We start from the raw sequence: 22,931 nt of genomic DNA on the forward strand, positions 1-22,931 counted from the left end.
GGGGACGGACCGCCGGGAGAGGCGGGTCCTCGGGGCGACTTTGAGGCATCGGTCCCGGGTGTGAGAGCGTACACACGCCTGCATTCGTGTCCCCTCCGCGCCGCGAGCAGCACAAGGGTACATCGGAGATCATTTCCTTAACTACCCCACTTGACACAGATGGGAAACCAAGGCCCGGGATGGTGAAGGTCCGGGCTGATACCCACCTTAACCTGGAGTAAGGGCTGACAGAGTTAATTCACAGCGAGTTCAACAGCTGGGCAGACGAAAGCCTGTTAAGAAACTGGGCACCTTTGGGCATCTACTGGAAACTTGTGCAGTAGGAAGGCCTTGGACTCGCAGAGCCGGTGGCGGGAGCCGAAGGTCCAGCGAGCGGCCGGAGCCCCAGCCCTTTAAACTCCCGACGCGCGGGAACCTCAGTCTAACAGCCACAGGCGGGAGGGCCCTGGCGGCGGGACGCGCGGGCCGGACGCGGACCAACGACCGCCCTGGCCCCGCCCCCTCTCCGACGCCGGTCCAATCAGCAACTCTCATGCGGCCCGCCCCTGTCGCCCCCCCCCCCCCGCGCCTCCGCCCCTGACAACCCAAGCCGAAGGATGGCGGGGGCGGGGCTACGGGTAGAGAGTCTGGGCTAGTGCCGAAGTCGCGCGCTCCCCCGGAGTTTCGAACGCAGTTGGCCCTCCAGGGAGAAAAAAAATACAAGAGCGGAGCCAATCGCTCAGCAGAAAGGACCCGCGCGCTGCCCTGGCCCCGCCCAGCTCTGCTAGAAAGAAGTTCAGGCCCGGCCATTGGCTCACGCTGTCTGTCACTCGCCGCTGCGGCCAGCCGGCAGGGGCCTCGCAGTGATTGGTTCCGCCCAGGCGCGAAATGTAACGCGGGAAAAGCCGAGTAGGGACCCCGGTGGCAGGTTGTTACTTTCGGGGGTTCGGCGCCGTGAGTCCTGTTTTTCTGTCACCGCAAGCCAGGCCGCTCGCTGCTTTCCGCCGCTGGAGCCTGCGTTGGGGAGTACAAAGAGCGGAGGGAGGGCTTGACCAGAGGTTGGGGTCCGGCCCTGGATGCCCGGTACCCACCAAGCTGCTCCGCTCCATTCGGGGAAGCGTCCGCCTGCCATGAGCCCGCGGGACTGAAAGCCAGCGACTCGGTGCTGCGCGGGCGAGTGGAGTGAAGGGCCAGACCCGAGCTCAGAGACTGCTGTCTGCGGCCGCCCGAGCTGCGGATCGGGGCCGGGAGATGATCCGGGGCGTGGAGGCGCCGATGGCGGACAACCCGCCACAGCCGCCGCCGGTGATCTTCTGCCACGACTCCCCGAAGAGGGTGCTGGTGTCGGTCATCAGGACGACCCCGATCAAGCCCACGTGCAGCGGCGGAGGGGAGCCGGAGCCGCCGCCGCCGCTCATCCCCACTAGTCCCGGCTTCAGCGACTTCATGGTGTACCCGTGGCGCTGGGGCGAGAACGCGCACAATGTGACGCTCAGCCCCGGGGTTGCGGGGGCCGCCGCCTCGACTGCCTTGCCTGCCGCCGCCGCCGCCCAGCACCCGGGGCTTCGGGGCCGGGGCGCGCCTCCGCCCGCCGCCTCTGGGGGTGAGGACGAAGAGGAAGCGAGCAGCCCGGACAGCGGCCACCTCAAGGTGAGCGGCGCAGGCGGGTGGGCGGGCGGGGCGCGGGGCAACCGGACGGTTAACGGCGCAGCCGGGGAGCCGGCAGCGCCAGCGGACGCGGCTGACGGGGCGGGGCCGAGTTTAAAACGCGAGGTCGCTGGGGCAGCGGCGGGGGCGGTAGCGAGTGACAGGACACTTACGTCACTGCCGCGCGCCAAAAAACTGGTCCCCGCGGGGGAAGCTGGCCGGATGCCACGTGACGCCGGCTGGGAGTGGACAGGCAGATCCGAGTGACCGACCGGCAGGTGCAGGGGACGGGATCGCAGCGTGGGGTTGCGGAGGAGGCGGGTCAACCCTCCCTGTAATTCGCTGGGCAGACCGCTGAGTTCTCTTTGGAGGTAGAGGGAGGGAAGGGACTGCCTTCTTGAGCTGTTCCTCTGGGTGTGGGTGAGGGGGCTGCGCAGTTTGTGCTCCATTACCGCGTATATCCCAGCCCAGGCCCGGCTAAAGATGCCCTGCAGATATAGCGGAAGAGTGAGAAGGGACGTCGGGGACTCTTGGGCAGCAGAAGTTGGGCCCTCGCTGCCTTTCATTAATCCAGCTTACTACTTTGCTAGGTGCTGAACAAACAGCAACAGTGGAACGGGATGCTGTTGTCGCTAACCTCGAATTGCTAGCACTCAGACTGTTTAGAGCTGGGAAGGACGTGACTGCCTGATTCAAACCTACATTTTACGGATCAGGCAACTGAGGTTTAGAGGGGATTGATGAAGACCTCCCCAAGGTCACACAGCTAGGTAGTGGGAGACCTGGGACTATGGCTGAATTTCTGTGGCTACTAGTCTTGAAGCATGTGTTCGGGGTGCTTCTGCTGACAAATACTTGCCTCTATAAACTGTAAACTCCAGGACGGCTTTTCGACTATTAAAGACTACTCGACTTTAATACCTGGTACATTGTAAATGCTGAATAAAGGTGTTCAGTAGTACATAGTTGTGTAGTGAATGAATGGTGCTAATATAACGTTACTATTCAGGTTCTAGTGGCTGCATAATATAAGCAGTTTGCCAAAGATAAAACAAGTAAATCACCTAGTGGATAAGTGCATCTGTATTGGCAAATACTGTATTTATTAATTGAAACAAGTTTGGTCATTTTACACGCAGTAGCAAAAATGTTGAAATTCCGTGTTGTTTGAGCCGGAGGAAATTGATACACTTTATGTTAGTAATAGCATCGTAACTAAAGAACTATAAAGTTATAAAACTGTGTGCTTTAACACACTTCAACTCTTGAAGCTTCACTAAAGTAAAAATTTGAAAGAACAAGCAGTAGAAATACTCATAATAGTGCCGAGTGAGTTTGTGAAGGAACCAATCACTTGTTGGCTATCTTTAGGTAGCCCTTACTTAGCGGTTAGTTGGGTGGGTATCCTAGATATTTTTCTGTGTTAACGGATTTAATGTTTAGTCCTTTTTTAAAACTAGAAAACACATATATTAGGTTATAGTACATAGTTGATCAACATAAAAGCACACATGCACAAATACTTGTGGAAGATTTTTTATTTATTATTGATTATAGTTGAATCTAATTTTGGATTATCCAAAAAAAATTAATGTTATCATAGACAAATGAAATCTGCAGGTATGTTCTTTTTGGCCTAAAACAGACTTACCTTCACACAAAGCTTTATAAAAGGCGCTTACACAATGCATAGGTTTGAATTTTATTTCCACTTTGTCCAACTCTTTCCAGAGGTGAAATATACCAGAAGTGATGGAGAACATGTAAAAATAAAAAGGCTGTTTTATATTTCATTTTTTTCTTCCTCACAGTATTTCCTATTGTAACGTTAATAAACTGATTCTAACTTGTCCTTTTATCAATGAAACAATCCCAAGTACAACTTCAAAAGTTCACTCATTTAGCTTCCCCATCTTGGGGGAGAGGGGAGTCTGGAATATACCTTTGTTTAAGGAAGTTACCTAGTTTGATTTGTGATCAGTACTTTCTAGACTAAAAATAGGGAGTCCCAGTCCCCATGTTTTGCTTCTGGGAAGTGCTGGTAGTTCTATATCTCCACGTGTATCATGGGTGAATCATGTTGACTGATTTTGTTCACTTTTTGGGAAGATGGGAGACAAGTTTCCATGTGGTGCCCGTAACATGCTCCCCTCTACTCCCTTCTCAGTATGCAGATGAGAGGCAATAACAGCTGTGGATTTGAGAACATTTGTGTTCATTTGCTGTCTATTTGTTGCCACTGCTCCCAAGGGAGACATTAACATCTGAGTCCTGTACCCACCCCACCCCCCAGCTCTTACTCCTCTGGTTTGTTCCTATCCAACTCTGTCTCCCCTGCCTGTGTGGGAGAACACCCATCATCTACCCACTTATTTTGGCCCTTCATCACAAGATTGCTTAGCACTCTTGGGTATATTTGTATATTAGCACTATCTTCTCCTGGGTTGTAGAATTTGGGGAAGGAAGGGAACAGGTCTAATTTCTCTCTGCCATAGGATATCCCAAGCCTCCCCACCTTGTGCCCTTGTGCCCTCTACTCAGACTGCATTCTTGAGGTTACTTCTCCACTGTGAGACCCGCATGGTTTGTCTTCTCTGTGCTTAGTCTCAGATACCATTCACCCTTCAGGACTGGCCAGCTGCCTATCCCGCTTCCCCTTTCTATTACGTGAACATTTCAACCATCTAGACTGCACACAGCCTTACAAATAGCTGATTAGTACATAGTAATTACCACCATATTAAACATAAGTTGTTAACATAGTAGCCACCATTTATTGCCTGGCACAGCAAACCGCCAGGCTTTGTGTTGAGTGTTGTGAATTCCTTACTTAATTTACCTTGTTTACTGGGTGAAGAAGGGGGAATTTGAGAAAAGAGTCCCCAAGATTAATTGTATTTAGCATCATATGGTAAGTGGCAGAACTGATGGAACCTTCCAGAGCCCTTGTTCTTAATCCCTACATGATAATGCTCCTGTGTATATCATGTGTGAATTGACTTTAGGGGTTCATTTTATATATATATTTTAAAGGTTTTTATTGGGGAAGGAGAACAGGACTTTTATTAGGGAACAGTGTGTACTTCCAGGACTTTTTCCAAGTCAAGTTGTCCTTTCAGTCTTAATTGTGGAGGGCGCAGCTCAGCTCCAGGTCCAGTTGCCATTGCTAGTTGGAGGGGGCGCATCCCACTATCCCTTGCGGGAGTCGAACCCACAACCTTGTGGTTGAGAGGATGCACTCCAACCAACTGAGCTGTCAGGAAGCCCAGCCGGAGCTCAGCTCAAGGTGCTGTGTTCAATTTTAGTTGCAGGGAGCGCTGCCCACCATCCCTTGTGGGACTGGAGGAATTGAACTAGCAACCTTGTCGATGGGAGCCCACTGGCCCATGTGGGAATTGAACAGGCAGCCTTGGAGTTAGGAGCACGGAGCTCTAACCGCCTGAGCCACTGGGTGGGCTCCTCAATATATTTTTAACATCAAGCTAATGCAAGTAGACTTCTTCTTTTTTTTTTTTTTTAAATTAAATTTATTGGGGTGAAAATTGTTAGTAAAATTACATAGATTTTAGGTGTACAATTCTGTATTACATCATCTATAAATCCCATTGTGTGTTCATCACCCAGAGTCAGTTCTCCTTCCATCACCATATATTCGATCCCCCTTACCCTCATCTCCCACCCCCCACCCCCCGCCCCCGTTACCCTCTGGCAACTGACATACACACTATTTATATTTACCCATATCTCAATTGAGATGCTTTATGAGGGTATATACAATATACTAGATAAATTCAAATTAAGACTTGGAAAGTTTTGCAGATAGGTCAAAGTGGAGGATAGAGTTAGGATGCAGATATGGGAGCCATAGGAAATTTGCATCTAAATATGACTTCAGAAAGGGAAATATGATAAATTACATTTTCTCATTTTCTTTTCAAGGTACACACACCTCCCTCTGAGACCTGTTCTTTTTTTTTCCTTGTAGGTTGTGTTTGAGCACTTTATTTGAATTTTGCTTTGTATAAAAGTATGTCAAGGACTTTTAGTTTCTTAACTTTTTCTAAAGCCTACGTAAATGTGTACATTATATGCTAAGTGGCTTGAGAAATAACCCAAATTTTATTAAACAATTTTAAAGTTAGTGACATAAAAAACTCAAAACATTTATCATGAAATATTTTAGAAAACACTTTCAAAATCACCAGTCTACCTTCTGGAGGTATTGAAATTCTATTTTAAAAATTAAATTTACTGAAGTATGCAAACATTTTTTGGCAGTTTAATCATTTTGCTTCTTTCTAGTAGCTTATTTTGCAACAGTTGCCACATAAATGGCAATGGGATGTCTTAGAATTTCTTGTTAACTTTTTCTTGCAAATCAAACAGTCTCAACCAGGTTTTTCTCTTAGGCTAATGTATACTTGGTTGATGATGAGTTAAAATATACATAGTCAAAATGTACCTAGAAACATTTTCTTATTGCTAAGACCAAAATGAAAATGGTCCTTTTTAAGTAGTACTGCTTATTTATATATTATGGTTAAAAGATACTTGATTCATTGATTTAGGGCATTAGATGATTACTTGCCTTGCCTTATTTTTTTAGTTCAAAGAATGCACTTAGTAAAGCCTAGTTGTATATGGCTAAGATGTATTTTTTTTATTTTTTTTCTAGATTTTTTTTTATTGGGGAAGGGGAACAGGACTTTATTGGGGAACAGTGTGTACTTCCAGGACCTTCCTCCAAGTCAAGTTGTTGTCCTTTCAATCTTAGCCGTGGAGGGTTCTGTTCAGCTTCAAGTTGTTGTCGTTTCAGTCTTAGTTGTGGAGGGCGCAGCTCAGCTCCAGGTCCAGTTGCCGTTTTCTAGTTGTAGGGGGCACAGCCCACCATCCCTTGCGGGAGTCAAACCAGCAACCTTGTGGTTGAGAGGACACGCTCCAACCAACTGAGCCATCTGGGAGCTCAGCGGCAGCTCAGCTCAAGGTGCCGTGTTCAATTTTAGTTGCAGGGGGCGCTGCCCACCATCGCTTGCGGGACTCGAGGAATTGAACTGGCAACCTTGTGGTTGAGAGCCCACTGGCCCATGTGGGAATCGAACCGGCAGCCTTCGGAGTTAGGAGCTTGGAGCTCTAACCGCCTGAGCCACCGGGCCGTCCCCTAAGATGTATTTTTTAGCTCTCCGTTTCTCATCTGGAAAATATGAATGTGTGGTTTGTAGCTGAAACAAGATCTTAGAGTTGCTGGGAAACAGCCAAATGGTTAACATTTTAAAAAATATATCTCCCTCTGTATTAAACATGTTTGTTTATTTTTTTACCAGAAACAGAAAATAGTAATGGGTAATCTTAAAAATTTTGATACTAATTAATCAGTTATTTCAAACTGTAATAGTCAACAATAGGTTTTTATGTATTTAAAAATGTTAGGGGAAAGATTCTTTTATGGCAGAGGAGCTGTATTACTAAGGTTTTTAATTAACCTTATTTCATGTTCAATTTTTTTCTTAACAAAGTCACCTGGTATTTTTATGGATCATAGATGCTGTGTTTATTTGTTTAGCATTTTTAAAAACATTTAAAATAATTATATGAGCATAACCAGTAACAATCCATACATTTACTATGACTCAATAAATGATGGCAACGGAGTCTCTATTTTTACTCGTGGTTAGATCCCTCTTTGCTGATGCTGGGTGAACAATTTTAGCAAGAAAGACTAGAGCTACTGTATAGGAATGTTAAGATACTACAGAGAGTTCCAATAAACCATATACCCAGTTTCCCCCGTTGCTAACATCTTTCATTAGTATGGTACATTTATTTCAATTAATGAACTTGGTTGATAATTGTTATTAACTAAAGTCCATAGTATATTCAGATTTCCTTAGTTATTTTAATTGAGCTGTACTTCACATAACAAAATTAACCATTTTGAAGTATAATTCAGTGACATTTAGTAATTCACAGTGTTATGCAACCACCACCTAATTCAAATTCCAAACATTTTCATTACCCCCCAAAAAAAGCCCTGTATTAAGTGGTCACTCCCTATTCCCCTCTCTACATTTAGTCTCTGGAAAACACCAATCTGTTTTCTGTCTTTATGGACTTATTATGGATGTTTCATTACATGGAATCATACAATATGTGGCCTTTTCTGTCTGGCTTTTTTCACTTGGCATAATGTTTTTTAGCTTCATCCACCTTTTAGCATGTATCATTTCTGTGGCTTATGTAATAACATTTTGTTGTATATGTATATGTACATTGTACCACACTATCAGACTTTTCCAGTGATCTACTTTACAATCCTACCAGCAATGTATGAAGGTTCCAATTTCTCCACATTCTTACCAAAGAGCACTTTTATTTTCTACTTATTATCCTGTTTTTAAAAATATAACTTAGTTGATATGAAATAGTATCTCATTTTTTTTTTTTTTTTTGAGACTTATTGAGGTATAATTGACCTCATTGTGGTTTTGATTTGCATTTCCCTAATGACTAATGGTGTTGAGCATCTTTTCAGGGACTGGCTGGCCATTTGTATAACTATGGAGAAATGTCTATTCAATTCCTTTACCAAAAATTTAATTGGATTGTCTTTTTGTTCTTGAGTTGTATAAGTTACATATCCTGGATACTAGCTAGACCCTTATCAGATACATGATTTGCAAATATCTCCCATTATTTATTGTTTTGTTGCTTATGTTTTTGGTGCCATATCAGAATCCATTGCCAAATACAAGGTCAAGAAGACTTAGCCCTGTTTTCTTTTAAGAGTATTATGGTTTTAGCTCTGACATTTTCATGTATGATACATTTTGAGTTAATTTTTTAAATATATTATGTGAGATAGGGGTCCAACTTCATTATTTTACATATAGAAATCCAGTTATTTCAGAACCGTTTTTTGAATAGAGTATTCTTTCCCCATTGAGTGTTCTTGGCATCCTTCTTGAAAATCAATTGGCCATAGATAGAAGGGTTTATTTGTTTACTCAGTTCTATTTCATTGGTCTACATGTCTTTCTGTATGCCAGTATCACAGTGTCTTGATTGCTGTTGCTTTGTGGTAATTTTGTAATAGAGAAATGTGAGTCGTCCTGCTTTGTTCTTTTTAAATATTGTTTTGGGTATTTGGATCCTCTTGCAATTCCATATAAGTGGAGAATTGTTTTTTCCATTTCTGCAAAAAAGGCCTTTGGAATTATAATAGGGATTGCATTGAATCTGCAGGTCACTTTGAGTAGCATTGCTGTCTTTTATTGTCTTCCAATCCAAGAACTATATCCTACAAATTTTGATATGTCGTTTTTGTTTTCATCCATGTTGAAGTATTTTCCAATTTTCCTTGTGCTTTCTTCTTTGACACATTGGCTGTTTAAGAGTGTGTTATCTAGTTTCCATATATTTGTGAATTTTCCAGTTTTATTTCTGTTACTGATTTATAGTTTCATTCCATATGTCTCAGGGAAGATACTTTGGATGATTTCAATCTTTTAAAATTTATTGATACTTGATTTATGGCCTAATGTATGGTGTATCCTGGGCAATGTTCCATGTCCACTTGAGGAAAAAAAAGTATATTTTGCTGTTTTTGTGTGGAATGTTCTATATATATCTGTTAGGTGTAGTTGAAGTCTTCCATATCTTTGTTGACCTTCTATCTAGCTGTCCTGTCCATTACATAGAAGTGAAAGTCTCCAGCTATTTTTTTATTTTTTTAAGATTTTATTGGGGAAGGGGACCAGGACTTGATTGGGGAACAGTGTGTACTTACGGGACTTTTCCAAGTCAAGTTGTTGTCCTTTCAATCTTAGTTGTGGAGGGCGCAGCTCAGCTCCAGGTCCAGTTGCTGTTAGTTGCAGGGGGCATAGCCCACCATCCCTTGCGGGAGTTGAACTGGTAACCTTGTGGTTGAGAGCCCATGCTTTAACCAACTGAGCAACCCGTCCACCCCAAGTCTCCAGCTATTTTTGAACTGTTTCTTTCTCCCTTCAGTTCTGCCACTTTTGCTTCATATTGTTTGGGGGCTCTGTTGTTAGGTATGTATGTGTGGATAATTGCCTCTTTTTCCATCCTTTCACTTTTAACCTATTTGTGTTGTTTTTTTTTTTTTAATTTTTATTGGGGAATACTGGGGAGCAGTGTTTTTCCAGGACCTATCAGCTCCAAGTCATTGCCCTCAATCTAGTTGTGGAGGGCGCAACTCAGCTCCAGGTCACATTGTTGTGGAGGTCACAGCTCACTGGCCCATGTGGGAATCGAACTGGTGACCTTAGTGTTATGAGCACTGTGCTCTAACCATTGAGCCAACTGGCCACCCCTATTTGTGTTTTTGGATCTAAAGTGAGTCTCTTATAGACAGCATACAGTTGGATCATAGTTTGTTGTTTTTTTAATTCATCCTGCCAATCTCTACCTTTTAACTGGAGAATTTAATCTATTTACATTTAAAGTGATTACTTAATAAGGAAGAATTTACTTCAGCCAGTTTGCTATGTGTTTTCTACATGTCATATACTTGTTTTTTTCTCAATTCCTCCATTATTATCTTCTTTTTTGTTTAACTGATTTTTTTTGTAGTGTACCATTTTCATTCCTTTTGTTTATTTTTAATGGTTAACCTGGGAATTTCATTTAACCTCTTAAATGTAAACAATCTATTTTGAATCAATACAACCGTAGCTTCAGTAGTATACAAAAGCTCTGTCCCTCCCCCTTTTTGTTATTGTTGTCACAAACTACACTTTCTTATATTGTGTTACTGTTAATATAGATTTAGAATTTTTTGTACATTTGGCATATGTCTTTTATATAGGAAAGGAAAGAAGCGTTACAAGCCAAAAATACAATAATTCTGGCTTGTGTAGTTACCTTGACTGGTGTTCTTTATTTCTTTGTATGGCTTTGAGTTATTGTCTAGTTATTGAGTTAGTGTCCTTTCATTTCTGTCTGAAGAACTCTCTTTATATTTATTGTAGGGCAGTTCTCCGAGCAATGAACTCTTAGCTTTCGTTTATGTGGGAATGCTTAATTTCTTCATTTTGAAGGGTAATTTTGTTGAGTATAAGATTATTGGTTGACTTGTTTTTCCTTTCAGCTCTTTAAACATGTCGTCCCACTGCTTTCTATAGTTTCTCCTGGGAAATCAGCTGTTAATCTTATTTGTTGACTCACATGTGATGAATTGCTTCTCTTGCTGCTTTCAAGATTCTCTTTTTGTCCTTTGATAGTTTGATTTAATGTATCTCAGTGTGTATGTCTCTTTATTCTTTTTGAAGTTCATTGAGCTTCTTGGATGTTTAGACTTGTGTCTTATCAAATTTGGGAAATTTGCAGCCATTATTTCTTCAAATATTCTTTCTGCCCCTTTCTCTCTTGCCTTCTGGGTATCCAGTTATGTGTATATTGTTATACTTGGTGTTGTGTCCCCCTTAAAAATTCATGTATTGAGATCCTGACCTCCAAAGATGATGATGTTAGGAGGTGCTTTGGGAAATGCTTAGGTCATGGGAGCTGTCATAAATGTAAATTAGTGCCTTTATCAAAGAGGTTCTGGAGGGATCCTTTTCCCCTTCTACCATGTGAGGACACAGTGAGAAGGCACTGGCTGTGAACCAGGAAGAGCGCCTTTTTCTGATCGTGCTGGCACCTTAATCTTGGACTTTCCAGCCTCCAGATCTATGAGAAATAAATTTCTGTTGTTTATAAGTTAGGAGGTCTGTTGTATTTTGTTATAGCAGCCTGAACAGACTGAAACATTTGATGTCCTATAAGCATTCTAGGGTCCGTTCATTCTTTCTCTTTCTTTTCCTCAGACTGGATAATTTCAGTTGACTTCAAATTTGCTGATTCTTTTTTTCCTGCCAGTTCAAATCTGCCATTAAAACTCTCTAGTGAAGTTTTTCATTTCAGTTATTGTACTGTTTAGCTCCAGGATTTCTAGCTGTTAAAAAATAATTTCTGTTTCTTTATTGGTATTCTCTATTTGTTGAAACAGTGTTCTCCTAGTTTCCTTTTTTTCTTCGTCCATGGTTTCCATGACCTCTTTTAGCATATTTAAGACAATTTATTTAAAGTGTTTGTCTAGTAACTCCAATGTCTGCTTCCTCGTGATCTGTTTCTATTAGTTTTTCTTCTGTATGGACCGTACTATTGTTTCTTTGCATGCTTTGAAATATTTTGTTGAAATCTGGATGGTTTGAACATTATAATGTAGTAACTCTGGAAATCAGATTCTTCTCCTCAGAGTTTGTTTTTTGTGGGTGCTGTGGGTTCCAGTTGTTTGTTTAGTGACTTTTCTTGACTATTTTTGTAAACTCTATTCTTTGCTGTGTTTGTTTTCTAAAGTCTGTTTCTTTAGTTTGTGGGCAGCTCATATTTTGAGAGAGATCTCCTTGAATTCCTGGACCCAAAAAAAGAAAGGGGAAGAAATTCTAATTTTTGAAGAATGGCTCTGTGCTGTAGCTCTCCTTCAGTGCTTAGCCAGACTGTGCAGCTCCCCCTTAGCTTTCACTTCCTGCTTGTGCTGAGCCTAAGATCAGCCAGAGGCGAAAGCTTAGGGTCTTTTCAGGTCTTTTCTGAGCATGCTTTCTGCCCTGGGAAAGGGTTTGGCTTTCTAAATTTCTATCTTTAGGATTTATGGGCACTTTTCAATGTCCTAATTTCCAAAAGAAACTCTCTTCCAAGCTTATTCTCTCAGCTTTTGGCATATCTGCTTGCCTCAGTTGAATTCTTTTGTCCCAGGTGGCAGCAAGTTGTCATTTGCCTTACAAGTGTTTTGAGCAGTGCTCTCTAGCAGCTTTTCTACCCTGAGAGTTCTAAGTTAGGGAAAACAAAGAGAAGAACCTTGCCTCAGATCTTTAGGAAGCCCCCAGACAGGTCAAAACAGACAAACACAATTTTTTCATAATAAGGTCAGCTCTTCCCTCTCTGGAACCAGGGACCGGGTTCCCACACTGAGAATGAAAGCTGCTATTTTTAAGACCACTGTGGGGAAGAGGGAGGGGTAAGGGCAAGTTAAAAAAAATGCTGCAAAACTTTCCTCCTGTTTTAAGTTGCTTTTTTCTTGATTCAGTGTTCGCTGAGTTGCTGTAAAGCTCTATTTTCTGGAGTTGTGACAAAACGGATTCTGACAGCCTGATTTTTCAGTGATCTGTGGAGAGATGGGTCCTTGGAACTACGTATTCTATCATTTTTGGTGATGTCACTCAAGAAATATTTGGATGTGAGGGCTATCTGACTACGACATCTGTCACTCCATTGATCGCCAGGGTTGATTTGGCTGATCTGGCTGGCTGGGCAGGTGGCTCCTTCCTCCCTCACCGCTCCATGTGCGTCCCTCCCCAAGCTGCGCGCTGGGTTGAAGAGGACGACCTTCGCCAATAGAGGAGAGGACTAGTCTTCGGTCAAGTGTATACGAGTAGCTGGGCTCCCTTGCTAGAACCTTCAAACAAGCTCTCAAGAAAGATTTAAAAAATTATTTGCTGTGATATTTTGCTTTAATGAGTGAAGTCCATGAAATTATATTAATGTTTATGCAATTGTTAGCAGGATGGAATCCGACGTGGTAGACCCAGAGCAGACACGGTCCGGGATTTAATAAATGAAGGAGAGCATTCGTCCAGCAGAATCCGTTGTAACATCTGTAATAGGGTGTTTCCACGGGAGAAATCGCTCCAGGCTCACAAAAGAACTCATACAGGTAAGTTGAGCAAATTTAGAGAATGCCAAAAATAATACTTACCTGAAAGCTGATTTAATATTCAGGCTTATAAATTAATTTTTTAGTTGCCTTATATTTCCTTATTGTAAAGTTTTTAAAAACAGACACTGTGTAGTCAGTTTCTTTTTTGGTGGAGAGTGATGGCTTTCTGAACATTCCATGTGACTTTCAGTTATCACTGGTAATCTAGTTTTCATGGGAATGTTATTGCTATATTTAGTTCTATTCTTCTACCTATCTGATTTTTATTGATACACCGTTAAGTTGTATATATAATTGTTTAAACTGATTTGTAGGCCAAATATTAAAATAGTAATTGTCAAGTTTTTAATAGAATTTCTAGAGTCTTCAGTATGCCATTAAATCTAAGGTGAAGTATAATTTTTCAGGATTAAATGTATCCCAAATGTATCATACATCTTTATTTGTGTAGAGAAATTATACTTGCATTTTAAATACCATATGGAGAGCGAGAAAAATAATACGGAGAGAGCCCTTGTTCTTTCTAAAGAGAAAGGTGGCCTCAGAAGGAATCTTATGGTTCTAATAATGGTATCCAATAATTTACAGATGAGGAAAATGTTAGGTCTCTGAATGTTAGAGACCTTGACTTACAGACAGAGCCATGTCTGCAAGAAAACAACAAAATGTCTGTTGGCCTACACCTGTAGACAGAGCCAAACTTGCGATTACAGAAAATGCCACAAAACATCTACTGGCTTACAAGCAGTCAGTATTTTCTGTTCAAACAATGCTACCCTGTCAGCACAGCCCCTATAAAACCCTCCTCACCCCCTCCTTCGGGGCTGCAAGTCTCCTTTAGACGTGCAGCCCGGGCTGTAGCCGTCTTTGTTCAGCCAGATAGACTTTCTCTTAATAAAATAGACTTTCTCTTAATAAACTTTCTTAACTTGCCTGACCATATGCGTTCCTTTACTGGCCAACCTACGTATCCGGAACCAGTTCACCAAAAACCAAATACCACTGCCTACAACCTCTCATACTCTGAAGTCTAGAACTATGCTGGCCATCACAGTAGCACGTGGGGCTCTTCATTACCTGAAATGTGCCTAGTCTAAACTGAGATGGGCAGGCCATTGCCACACGTTGCCAGTGTAGATAAGATTAAAGACCATGTGGCATGAGGAAAAGATCCCTGAGCCCCAGTCCTGACCTACCCTAACCCACTGTGTGTCCCCTGATACTGCTAGGCCTCAGCCTACTATGCCAGATGCCAGGGAACTGAGCCCAAGATCTCCATGGTGTAGTTAAACTCTAATAGTATATGCTTTATAAAAACTTTTCTCTTACTATTTTAAATAACCTCCTTATCTCCTGTGTTTTATTAACTTGTGTCCAACTGTCACAACCATTTGGTACATTTCTAAGTAATGAGAAATTTAAGGAGCACTAGTTACTGTTCTTTGAGTCGTATTGGAAGAACCAGTATATAATTGTCGATCAAAGAACATTTTTTGAAGAAACAAGTTTAATTGTGAGCACTTTCTTGAGCTGGCATTGTGTTAAGTATAGGAAATGAAATGGAGTACAAGGTATTATGCATCTTTGTATAAGGAGAGTACCATGATACATGAACAACCGAGGATGCAGAGCTCAATTATTTGGAGGTAGGGGGAGATAGAGGAGTTTCACTGAGAGCCTACAGGACTGAGATTTGAATGGGCAGAGAAGATAGGATTTTCAAGGAATAGAACAAGATGAGGAACTGCCTCCTGGCTGGAATGAGTCTCAGCCCCCTAACTCAGTAGCTACAGTGCAGACCTTAGGGGACCATTTAGAAGTCAGCAGATAATTTTCTTTTGTCCAAGGAGTGTAGTAGGGTTTGGGGGTGATTAGGGGGTAGTTGGCATGACAAAAGCAAGAGTTCTGTGCGAGCTATGTTGTAAGGGCTGTGCAGGGGGATTGACTAGAGGCCAGCCAGGGTTTGTCTAGGTGGGAGGGGCTGCCAGTCTGACAGGGAAAGTTAACAGCAAATTTAGAGAATGGGGGATGGAGGAAGTAGGAGTGAGCGGCATTTTAAAGAACCAGCAAGCGCTAGTGATTTGGATTATGGGGAGAAAAAATATGGGAGAAGCCGAATATGATAGCTTCAAGGATTCGAACCTTGGTACCTAAAAACTCAAGGCCTAAAGAAAATGTTGTGCTTCCAGGTGGATAGCTGCTTGCTATCATGCAAGCGCTGTTTTTCGCATTTCTGCTTGCAGCTCTGTAGAGGCTGTAACGTTTTCTTGTTTGGAGTCAAGATCTATAGAAAGGTTGATTCTCTCCCCCTGCCCCTTCCTCCTCTCACCTTATTGTCTCGGAAATAATAGGTAACATCTACCTTGTCTGCTTAGGTGAGAGACCCTACCTGTGTGACTATCCAGACTGTGGAAAAGCCTTTGTTCAAAGTGGACAGCTTAAAACGCATCAGCGCCTTCACACCGGAGAGAAACCTTTTGTTTGTTCAGAAAATGGTATGGTGTTAGGAGTTAAGTTTATGTAATAACTAGTTGTGAGTTGGTAGTTAAAATATCTTTTGCTTGAATTTTTTGGGAGGAGAGATTTTTGATCCAGATTTTATAAAACATCATAAGCTTTCTTCCTGGCTAATTTTGATCCATGTTCAATTTCTGGGAAAAAAATTGATTTTTAAATATTCTTTTTAGATGTAAATCTTAAAGGGCAATTAAAAATACTCTATCCAGTTTCATGCGGTAGAAAAATCTATAAAAGTATATACAGCCTTTAGAGTGGGTATTTACTTGGGTTTTCAACTTTTTTAACTATTGAACTGAAGGAAACATATTATCGTCTAGATTTCTCATCATCTTAATTTACTTTTCTCGGTTACCAGCGAAACTGAACGTTTTCCATGTCTGCTGGATGTCCAGGTTCTGATGAGTGTTTCCCTCTGTGTTTTGAAGGCTGCCTGAGCAGATTCACCCATGCAAACCGCCACTGTCCGAAGCACCCTTACGCCAGGCTGAAGCGGGAGGAGCCCACCGACGCGCTCAGTAAGCACCAGGCTGTGGACAACCAGGCTGCCGCTGAGTGGTTGGCAAAGTAAGACTTTCCTGGGCGTCCCCTGCAGAACACGACCCAGCAGGAGGGCTGATGCTGGGACTTAGACAGTTCTCTCATTTTAAATAGGTTGCTTTTATATACATTTTATAGAATAACTTGAAATGGCACTTTATTTCCTTCAACCATAGAATTGTCAGGAGTGTTGTTAGGATCTGTGTGTGATTGAAAAATACTATATGATATTAGTCTTGAGTGCCCAGACCACAGTTTATTTTAAAAGCAATAGTTTTCTCCATTTTAAAAGAATGTTTTATAGGTATTGTGTTTCACTTGTTAGCGCAAACCCTCTTCATTTTCTTTATATCAGAGTTAGACATGTGCTGATTATTATAGGGATATATATCCGTGTGCCCCCCTACCTATACAGAGGGTGCCAAAAAACATGTATACACATTTTAAGAGAGGAAAAAAACTGTATTAAAATTGTAATACTCAATGTATATTGATAACAAAAGATGAATACAAGTCACGTTTGACTTCTGCAATGATGAGGTGCTCAAAGTGGTTACCATCAGCGTACACACTCCTGATTACTGCAAACTACTGCTTGAGCAACGTTGACCAAAGCATCCACTTGTATCTCTGTGCATGCGGTTTCAATTTCTTCACATAGTAAGTACCATGCATCTCAAACTTATCACAAATGCGTGTAATTGTTAGGCATATTGGAGATTCTGTTGCTTACTCACGCCTCCATTATCGATGTACTTCCACAACGTTCTCGAATTTCAACTACGACTTCAAAATGGTCTTGCGCTCCTCAAATGACAACTGTGCTTCCGCCATTTTCTTTGACTGTCCTGCCTGTCTCATGGTGATACTAGCATTCATTTGAGTAATACCATCTTTTAAGCGAATGTCATACTACACATTGCTACTGTAATTCAATTCAACTTTGAAAAGTAATACATAGATAACATCTCTTAAAAGGTATATACATTTTTTTGGCACCCTTGTATATGTAGACATAGATACAGATATATATAGAAAGATGTTCTAAAGTACCAAAAAGCACCCATTTTTTTTAATGGCAGCATGGGAGGTAGTATAAAAGGGTTCTGTAAGGATGTTTTGATTTAAGAAGTCACCTCTTGCATAGAAACCAGCAGCAGCTGGTCATCCCCCTCCCTAGCTTCCTCAGCTTCCTCTGCACTTGGGGTCAAGTCTAGACCACCTGGCTGTGCTGCTGGAGCTCTGCCTCCCTCTGGCAACACAACTGTTTCCCATCATCTGGGCTCCTGGTTTCTCAACATAAGCCCACTGTCCCTGTGGTTTCCAGACCTTTGTGGTCACTGCTGCCTCTGCGGGACATGCTTGCTTCCCTCTTCACTTAGCCACTCGGCTCTTTCTTCATTTCTTACTCAGGTTTCACAACACTTCAGGAAGGTCTTCTCTAACCTGCTGCCCAACCCCCAAAACAAAGAAGGTCAGACTCACCTAATAGATGCTTTTATAACACACTGTATTTTCCCTTTCAAAATCTTCATCACACTCATTTATTCATTCAGTGTCTATCTTCCCTGCTTGACCATCAAGTCAGCTCCACCAGGCAGGGGTTACATGTGTTGCTTCCTGCATCACTTCCTCCCTCGCTCTTCCTCTGGGCTGGCCCCCACTGCCCCGTACCTCTAATTTTGCCCAAGCCAGAAACTTGTTGGTCATCCTTGTCTTTATCCTCTCTTTCTTCCATCTACGCAGTGACCAGCTTATGGATTCTACTTCCTTAAAACTCTATAATTCAGCTACTTCAACCCTCTCCATCCATTGTCCATGCTGTTGCCAGAGGGATGGATCTTTCTAAAATGTGCATGTGCTCCCCAGTATGAAGTCTAAGCCCTTCACTATGGCATTCACAGCCCTTCATTACCTGGTCCCTGCCGACCTAGCTAAACTTACCTTTTGCCATTTTCCTTTCCTAGTTGTCTTTCAAGTCATACTGAAATATTAATATTTGCATTTCTTTTTTAATACCTGAGTATTGCCAACACTTTTCCAGTTTAAGTAGTCTAGATTTCCTGAAATCTAATAGTATTTGTATTTTTTTTGTATATAATTTTAAAAACAGCTTTCCTGGGGTATAATTCATACACAATAAATTGTATACATTTAAAGTGTGCAATCTGGACCTGTAGACATCTGTGAAATCATTACCCATATCAACATGTGAGCATACCCATCACTTCCAACAGTTTCCTCAGGCCCCTTTGGAATCCATCACTCCCACCCCTTCCGGCCCTCCTTCCCCAAACAGCACTGATCTGCTTTCTGTCACCATAAATTAGTTTGTATTTTCTAGAGTTTTATACAAATGGAGTCATACAGTATGTTCTCCTGTTTGTCTGGCTTCTTTCACACATTATTTTGAGATTCATCCATGTTGTTGAATATATCATGTGTTCATTCCTTTTTATTGCTGGGTAGTAATCCATGTGGATACGCCTCGACTTGCTTATTCATCTATTGACAAGCATTGGATTGCTTTTGGCTATTACAAGTAAAGCTATTATGAACATTAATATAAAAGTCTTTGTATGGACATCTTTGGATGTAATGGTATTGACATTTAAATATGCATTTCTTTAGTTACCAAAAAGGTGTGATATTTGCATTTTCTCTTGTGAATTGCCATTTGGCTATGTAATAGAATAATGGTGGTGCTCCTAAATTTTTGAATAAGCTCTGTGTAGTACAGATATTAATCTGTATGTCATATTTTATGGGCTTAAAATTTCTCCTAGTTAACTGTCAGAAGTCACCATTCCTCTGTGGATAGGATAAATAGGTGTCTAAATTATTTGTTCTCCTATTTCTATACTTTAGTGCATTTCACATATGGTTTTTAAGGCAGCTATAGTTTAATGGCAAAAATATGTGATTAGAGAGTTGAGAATGAGACTCTGAACTGCCAGTGTTTGAATTTGGAAATCTGAGCAAGTTCCTCAACTTCTTGAACTTGAATTGTTTCCTTAGTAATGGGAAATATATGTAATATATGTGAAATCACTTTATAACTTTTTAAGCTGAAGCACATGTAATACTGTGGTAAAGAAACATTTTTATTAAGAAACAAATGTCATGCGTACCCTATAATTAATGCAGATTCATTTCCCATAGGTATTGGGAAACAAGAGAGCAGCGCACCCCCACCTTGAAAGGAAAGCTTGTTCAGAAGGCAGATCAGGAACAGCAGGACCCTCTGGAATACCTTCAGTCTGATGAGGAGGACGATGAGAAGAGTGGTGCCCAGCGCCGGCTACAGGAGCAGCGGGAGCGCCTGCACGGAGCCCTCGCGCTCATAGAGCTGGCCAACCTGACCGGGGCGCCACTGCGCCAGTAGCTGCACACGGACCTCTCCCACTGTACAAAAAGTACTGCCCGGCGTACTTCTAAAGTAGATCCTTGGGCATAAGCTAAGCACCTTATTTGCTTATTATAGGCTGCTATTCTGTAGAAACTTATGAAGAATGTCATTGCCCCAGAATATGGGGTGAGAGAGAATTGCACTTTTTTTATATGGTAATGGGTTGTTGTAAAGTTTAAAATATTTTGTAAATATGGGACGTATAGTACAGGGTAGGAAACTACATATTGTGGGAAGCTAGATTTTGCAAGTTTAATGCATTCATTGGAAGCAGTTCTCACAGGAAGCACTTTCTGAATAAGACACTCATGAAAAAACAAACATGTAGCCAAAGAAGGTTGAAATAGATTATTTATAAGATCATTTTTTTAACAATGTATATTAGTATGTTTAATAATACTGTAAACACTGAAGCAAGCAAGAAAGTATAAGATATGTGTGTAAGATATATATGTTTTAATTGCAAAATAGTGTGACTAACAAGACTAGAGAAATGGAAAACTGACTTTCGGAAGATGTTATAAGTTATGGACTTTGGATGAAAAGTAGATATTTGAGGATTTCGGTAGGATACACAATAGTTTAGAATTTTCAAAATTGGAGTAAAATCAGTCTTATTCTATCTTTCCAAGGCTTTACAACTTACTATGGTGTTCAGGTTTGAAAAGCACTTGTCATCCCTCACTTGTTAACTTGGGAACTTTTGCACATTTCATATTTCTCATTTGCTGAAATTGAGTGATTAATCTTGCAAAGTCTGGTAGCCTAGTAATTGGGTTTTTTGGTTTTTTAAAAATATTATGGGCCCTGTGTGGAGATTTGGCACTTGGATTTTTATGGATAAAAGGGCATCTACAGGGTTGTTTTGTAGTAAACTGTTTTAGATCTTTTGTTAGCAAACACTAAATTTTAATTGTACTGCTTGTTTAGAATTATTAGCAAATGGAAGCCTTCTATTTATATTTTCAGTGCATAAAGCCACCTTCTTGCTTTTCAGAATAACATGCCAAGCTATTTTGTGCTCACTAAATTTAGCTATCAGTTAAACACTGCAGAAAATATTAGCTACTCAAATAAGTAGGCTTCTGGGATAGTTTTAACTGCAAGTGTGTTAACTTGTGTGGTGGTTTGAAACCATTTTTCCAAATAGATGAAGTTCTTAAACACCACTTGATGTACTGAGGCATGAACAGAAAAATCAAGAGCTGAGCGGTTCACCTCCTTATGTAGGCATAAACCTCTATCATTTTAGCTTTTGTTTTAAGCACAAACTGAAAACATGCATAGCATGCTAATTTTATAGATTGATTAATTGGAGTAAACCTCGGAATAACAGAGGGAAATATGGGCTCTTCAGCGCCTTTTTATTTTTTTTTTGAAGTAGTAGCCTACACATGTAGTTTAAACATTATCTAAAATGTAGGCTTCTTTTTCCCCAAATCCCCATGTGTTGCAGTTCACCAATAGTTTCACATATGTAGCCATGACGAAGGGGAGGGATGTAAATGTCTTGAAAAGGAGCGGAAGTGTGAAAGATGATAGCAACAAATGATGTGTATGATGAGGACATACCTTACAAATGTAATCCTCTGTGTAGTAAATTACAAATCTTGAAGGATTTTTTTAATAAGAAAATTTATATTTGTAATGGTCTAAGAATTTTGTTTGTAATCTGATATATAGAACTTGGAGCACTTATAAAGACAGTAAGAGAGACTATAGCATTGACTTTTCTTGGTCTATGTGTCAACATTTTTCTCTAGAAGTTTTCCTCTCAAATATGACTTAAAGAACTATAAAAAGCAATACTCATCAGTCTTGGGAAATTTAAAATTTGATGAAATGAAATTACATAAGGAAGGGCAGTAAGAATTTAAAAAAATACAAATCCTTGCCAATTCAAAGATAATAAAATTTAAGGCCTTAAACAGTAAGGGTTTTTATTTCTCTGGTCAGCTTTTGTCAGCTATAATAGTTATATTCACAAACACTTTTTATTTGTATGATTGAAAGTTTAAGAAATTATTACAACTATTTACTATAGAAATATTTAAAATGTTCTTTTTTTTGGTATAAGCTATATACTTGGACAAAATACATTGGCATTTAAAATTTGAGGTGTGTTAAGACTGCTTTTTGTTTTAAAAATGTGGTTTACATTCAAAATTTTGAAGTGTTTTATGCTTCTGTGGCTAAGTTGTAGTTTGGCAGAGTTAACAGCATAAGAATAAACATGCTGTAATTTTAAAAGATGCTTTGAATAAAATTTTATTTTAATTTACAGTTTAAAGTACATGTTCATTCTTGATCCCTTTATAATGTTTTCCTATCATATATATAACAACCTTGATATAAAAAATTAAAAAGAAATGTCACCTACTGCCCTACATTCTTCTATCATTAGTTTGGTAAGTTCTATATTTCATTCCAGTCTCATCCCAGGCATCTTTTTTCTTTTCTTTTTTTTTTTTTTTTTTATTAAATTTATTGGGATGACAATGGGCATCTTTTTTCTTAACTTTAAAATCATGGCCTTTTAGATTATAGATATTCATCTAACTTCCTCATTGTTCATTGTTCCAGTGTTAAAAATACACGGGTGCTGATAGTATTGTAAGCCCATTGCAGGCTTTACATTAGCGTAATCAGGAATGGGATTTCATTGTACTTATACTCAGGATATGTTGAACCTGGGGTCACCTGAAGAATCCACTCAGGACCTATTTACTTTTCTGAGTTAAGCAAATTGGTGTAATTTTTTCATTAGTTATTTTTGGGATATCTTTAGTCTTGTACTCGAAATGGCAAGGTTCAGCCCATCCAGGCTTTGTATGATTTCACAAGCAACTCTTTAGTTGTGAGTTGTCATTTAAAAAGTAAAGATGAGACTTTGACAGCACCTAAGGTCTTGGAAGTGTGTACACAGAAGCAAATTAAATGCAAATACGATTAAGGCTGTCATTAAAAGTGACTTCTTTTGCAGTCAAAACTTATTTGGAGACTCACTGGAAACTTAGTTGATCTTTTTGAGGAAATTAACCAAAATGACTTCAAAGTTCAGATTTTTTGGTTCAGCCTGCATAAGAATTCATTTTCTATTTTAAAGCCATCTTATGTGTGTTTGTT

The 22,931-nt window shown here is 40.7% G+C and overlaps 1 protein-coding gene across 2 annotated transcripts; it reads left to right on the forward strand.

The window, feature by feature from the left end:
* The first annotated feature begins 874 nt into the window (after nucleotides 1–874).
* Nucleotides 875–22,088, forward strand: ZNF367 (zinc finger protein 367). 2 transcript variants are annotated; one of them, XM_019712019.3, is made up of 5 exons: nucleotides 875–1,629; nucleotides 13,183–13,336; nucleotides 15,715–15,834; nucleotides 16,285–16,423; nucleotides 19,559–22,088. In XM_019712019.3, the coding sequence occupies exons 1-5, from the start codon at nucleotides 1,231–1,233 to the stop codon at nucleotides 19,779–19,781; spliced, it is 1,035 nt and encodes a 344-aa protein (XP_019567578.3). In that variant the 5' UTR covers nucleotides 875–1,230; the 3' UTR covers nucleotides 19,782–22,088. The 2 variants fall into 2 exon arrangements, with proteins under 2 accessions (XP_019567578.3, XP_019567579.3); XM_019712020.3 differs by having other exon boundaries at nucleotides 876–1,629; nucleotides 13,186–13,336.
* The last annotated feature ends 843 nt before the right edge of the window (nucleotides 22,089–22,931 follow it).

Source organism: Rhinolophus sinicus, chromosome 16, assembly GCF_057876585.1.
Source record: "Rhinolophus sinicus isolate RSI-liver-muscle chromosome 16, RSI-T2T, whole genome shotgun sequence".
Lineage (NCBI taxonomy): Eukaryota > Metazoa > Chordata > Mammalia > Chiroptera > Rhinolophidae > Rhinolophus > Rhinolophus sinicus.

Excerpts from the sequence above, each read along its gene's own strand:
- ZNF367 (XM_019712019.3), top strand. The coding sequence starts at position 1,231 with ATGATCCGGGGCGTGGAGGCGCCGATGGCGGACAACCCGCCACAGCCG. Across the intron at positions 13,337-15,714 it reads TCACAAAAGAACTCATACAG|GTGAGAGACCCTACCTGTGT; the intron begins GTAAGTTGAGCA and ends TTGTCTGCTTAG. Across the intron at positions 15,835-16,284 it reads TTTTGTTTGTTCAGAAAATG|GCTGCCTGAGCAGATTCACC; the intron begins GTATGGTGTTAG and ends TGTGTTTTGAAG.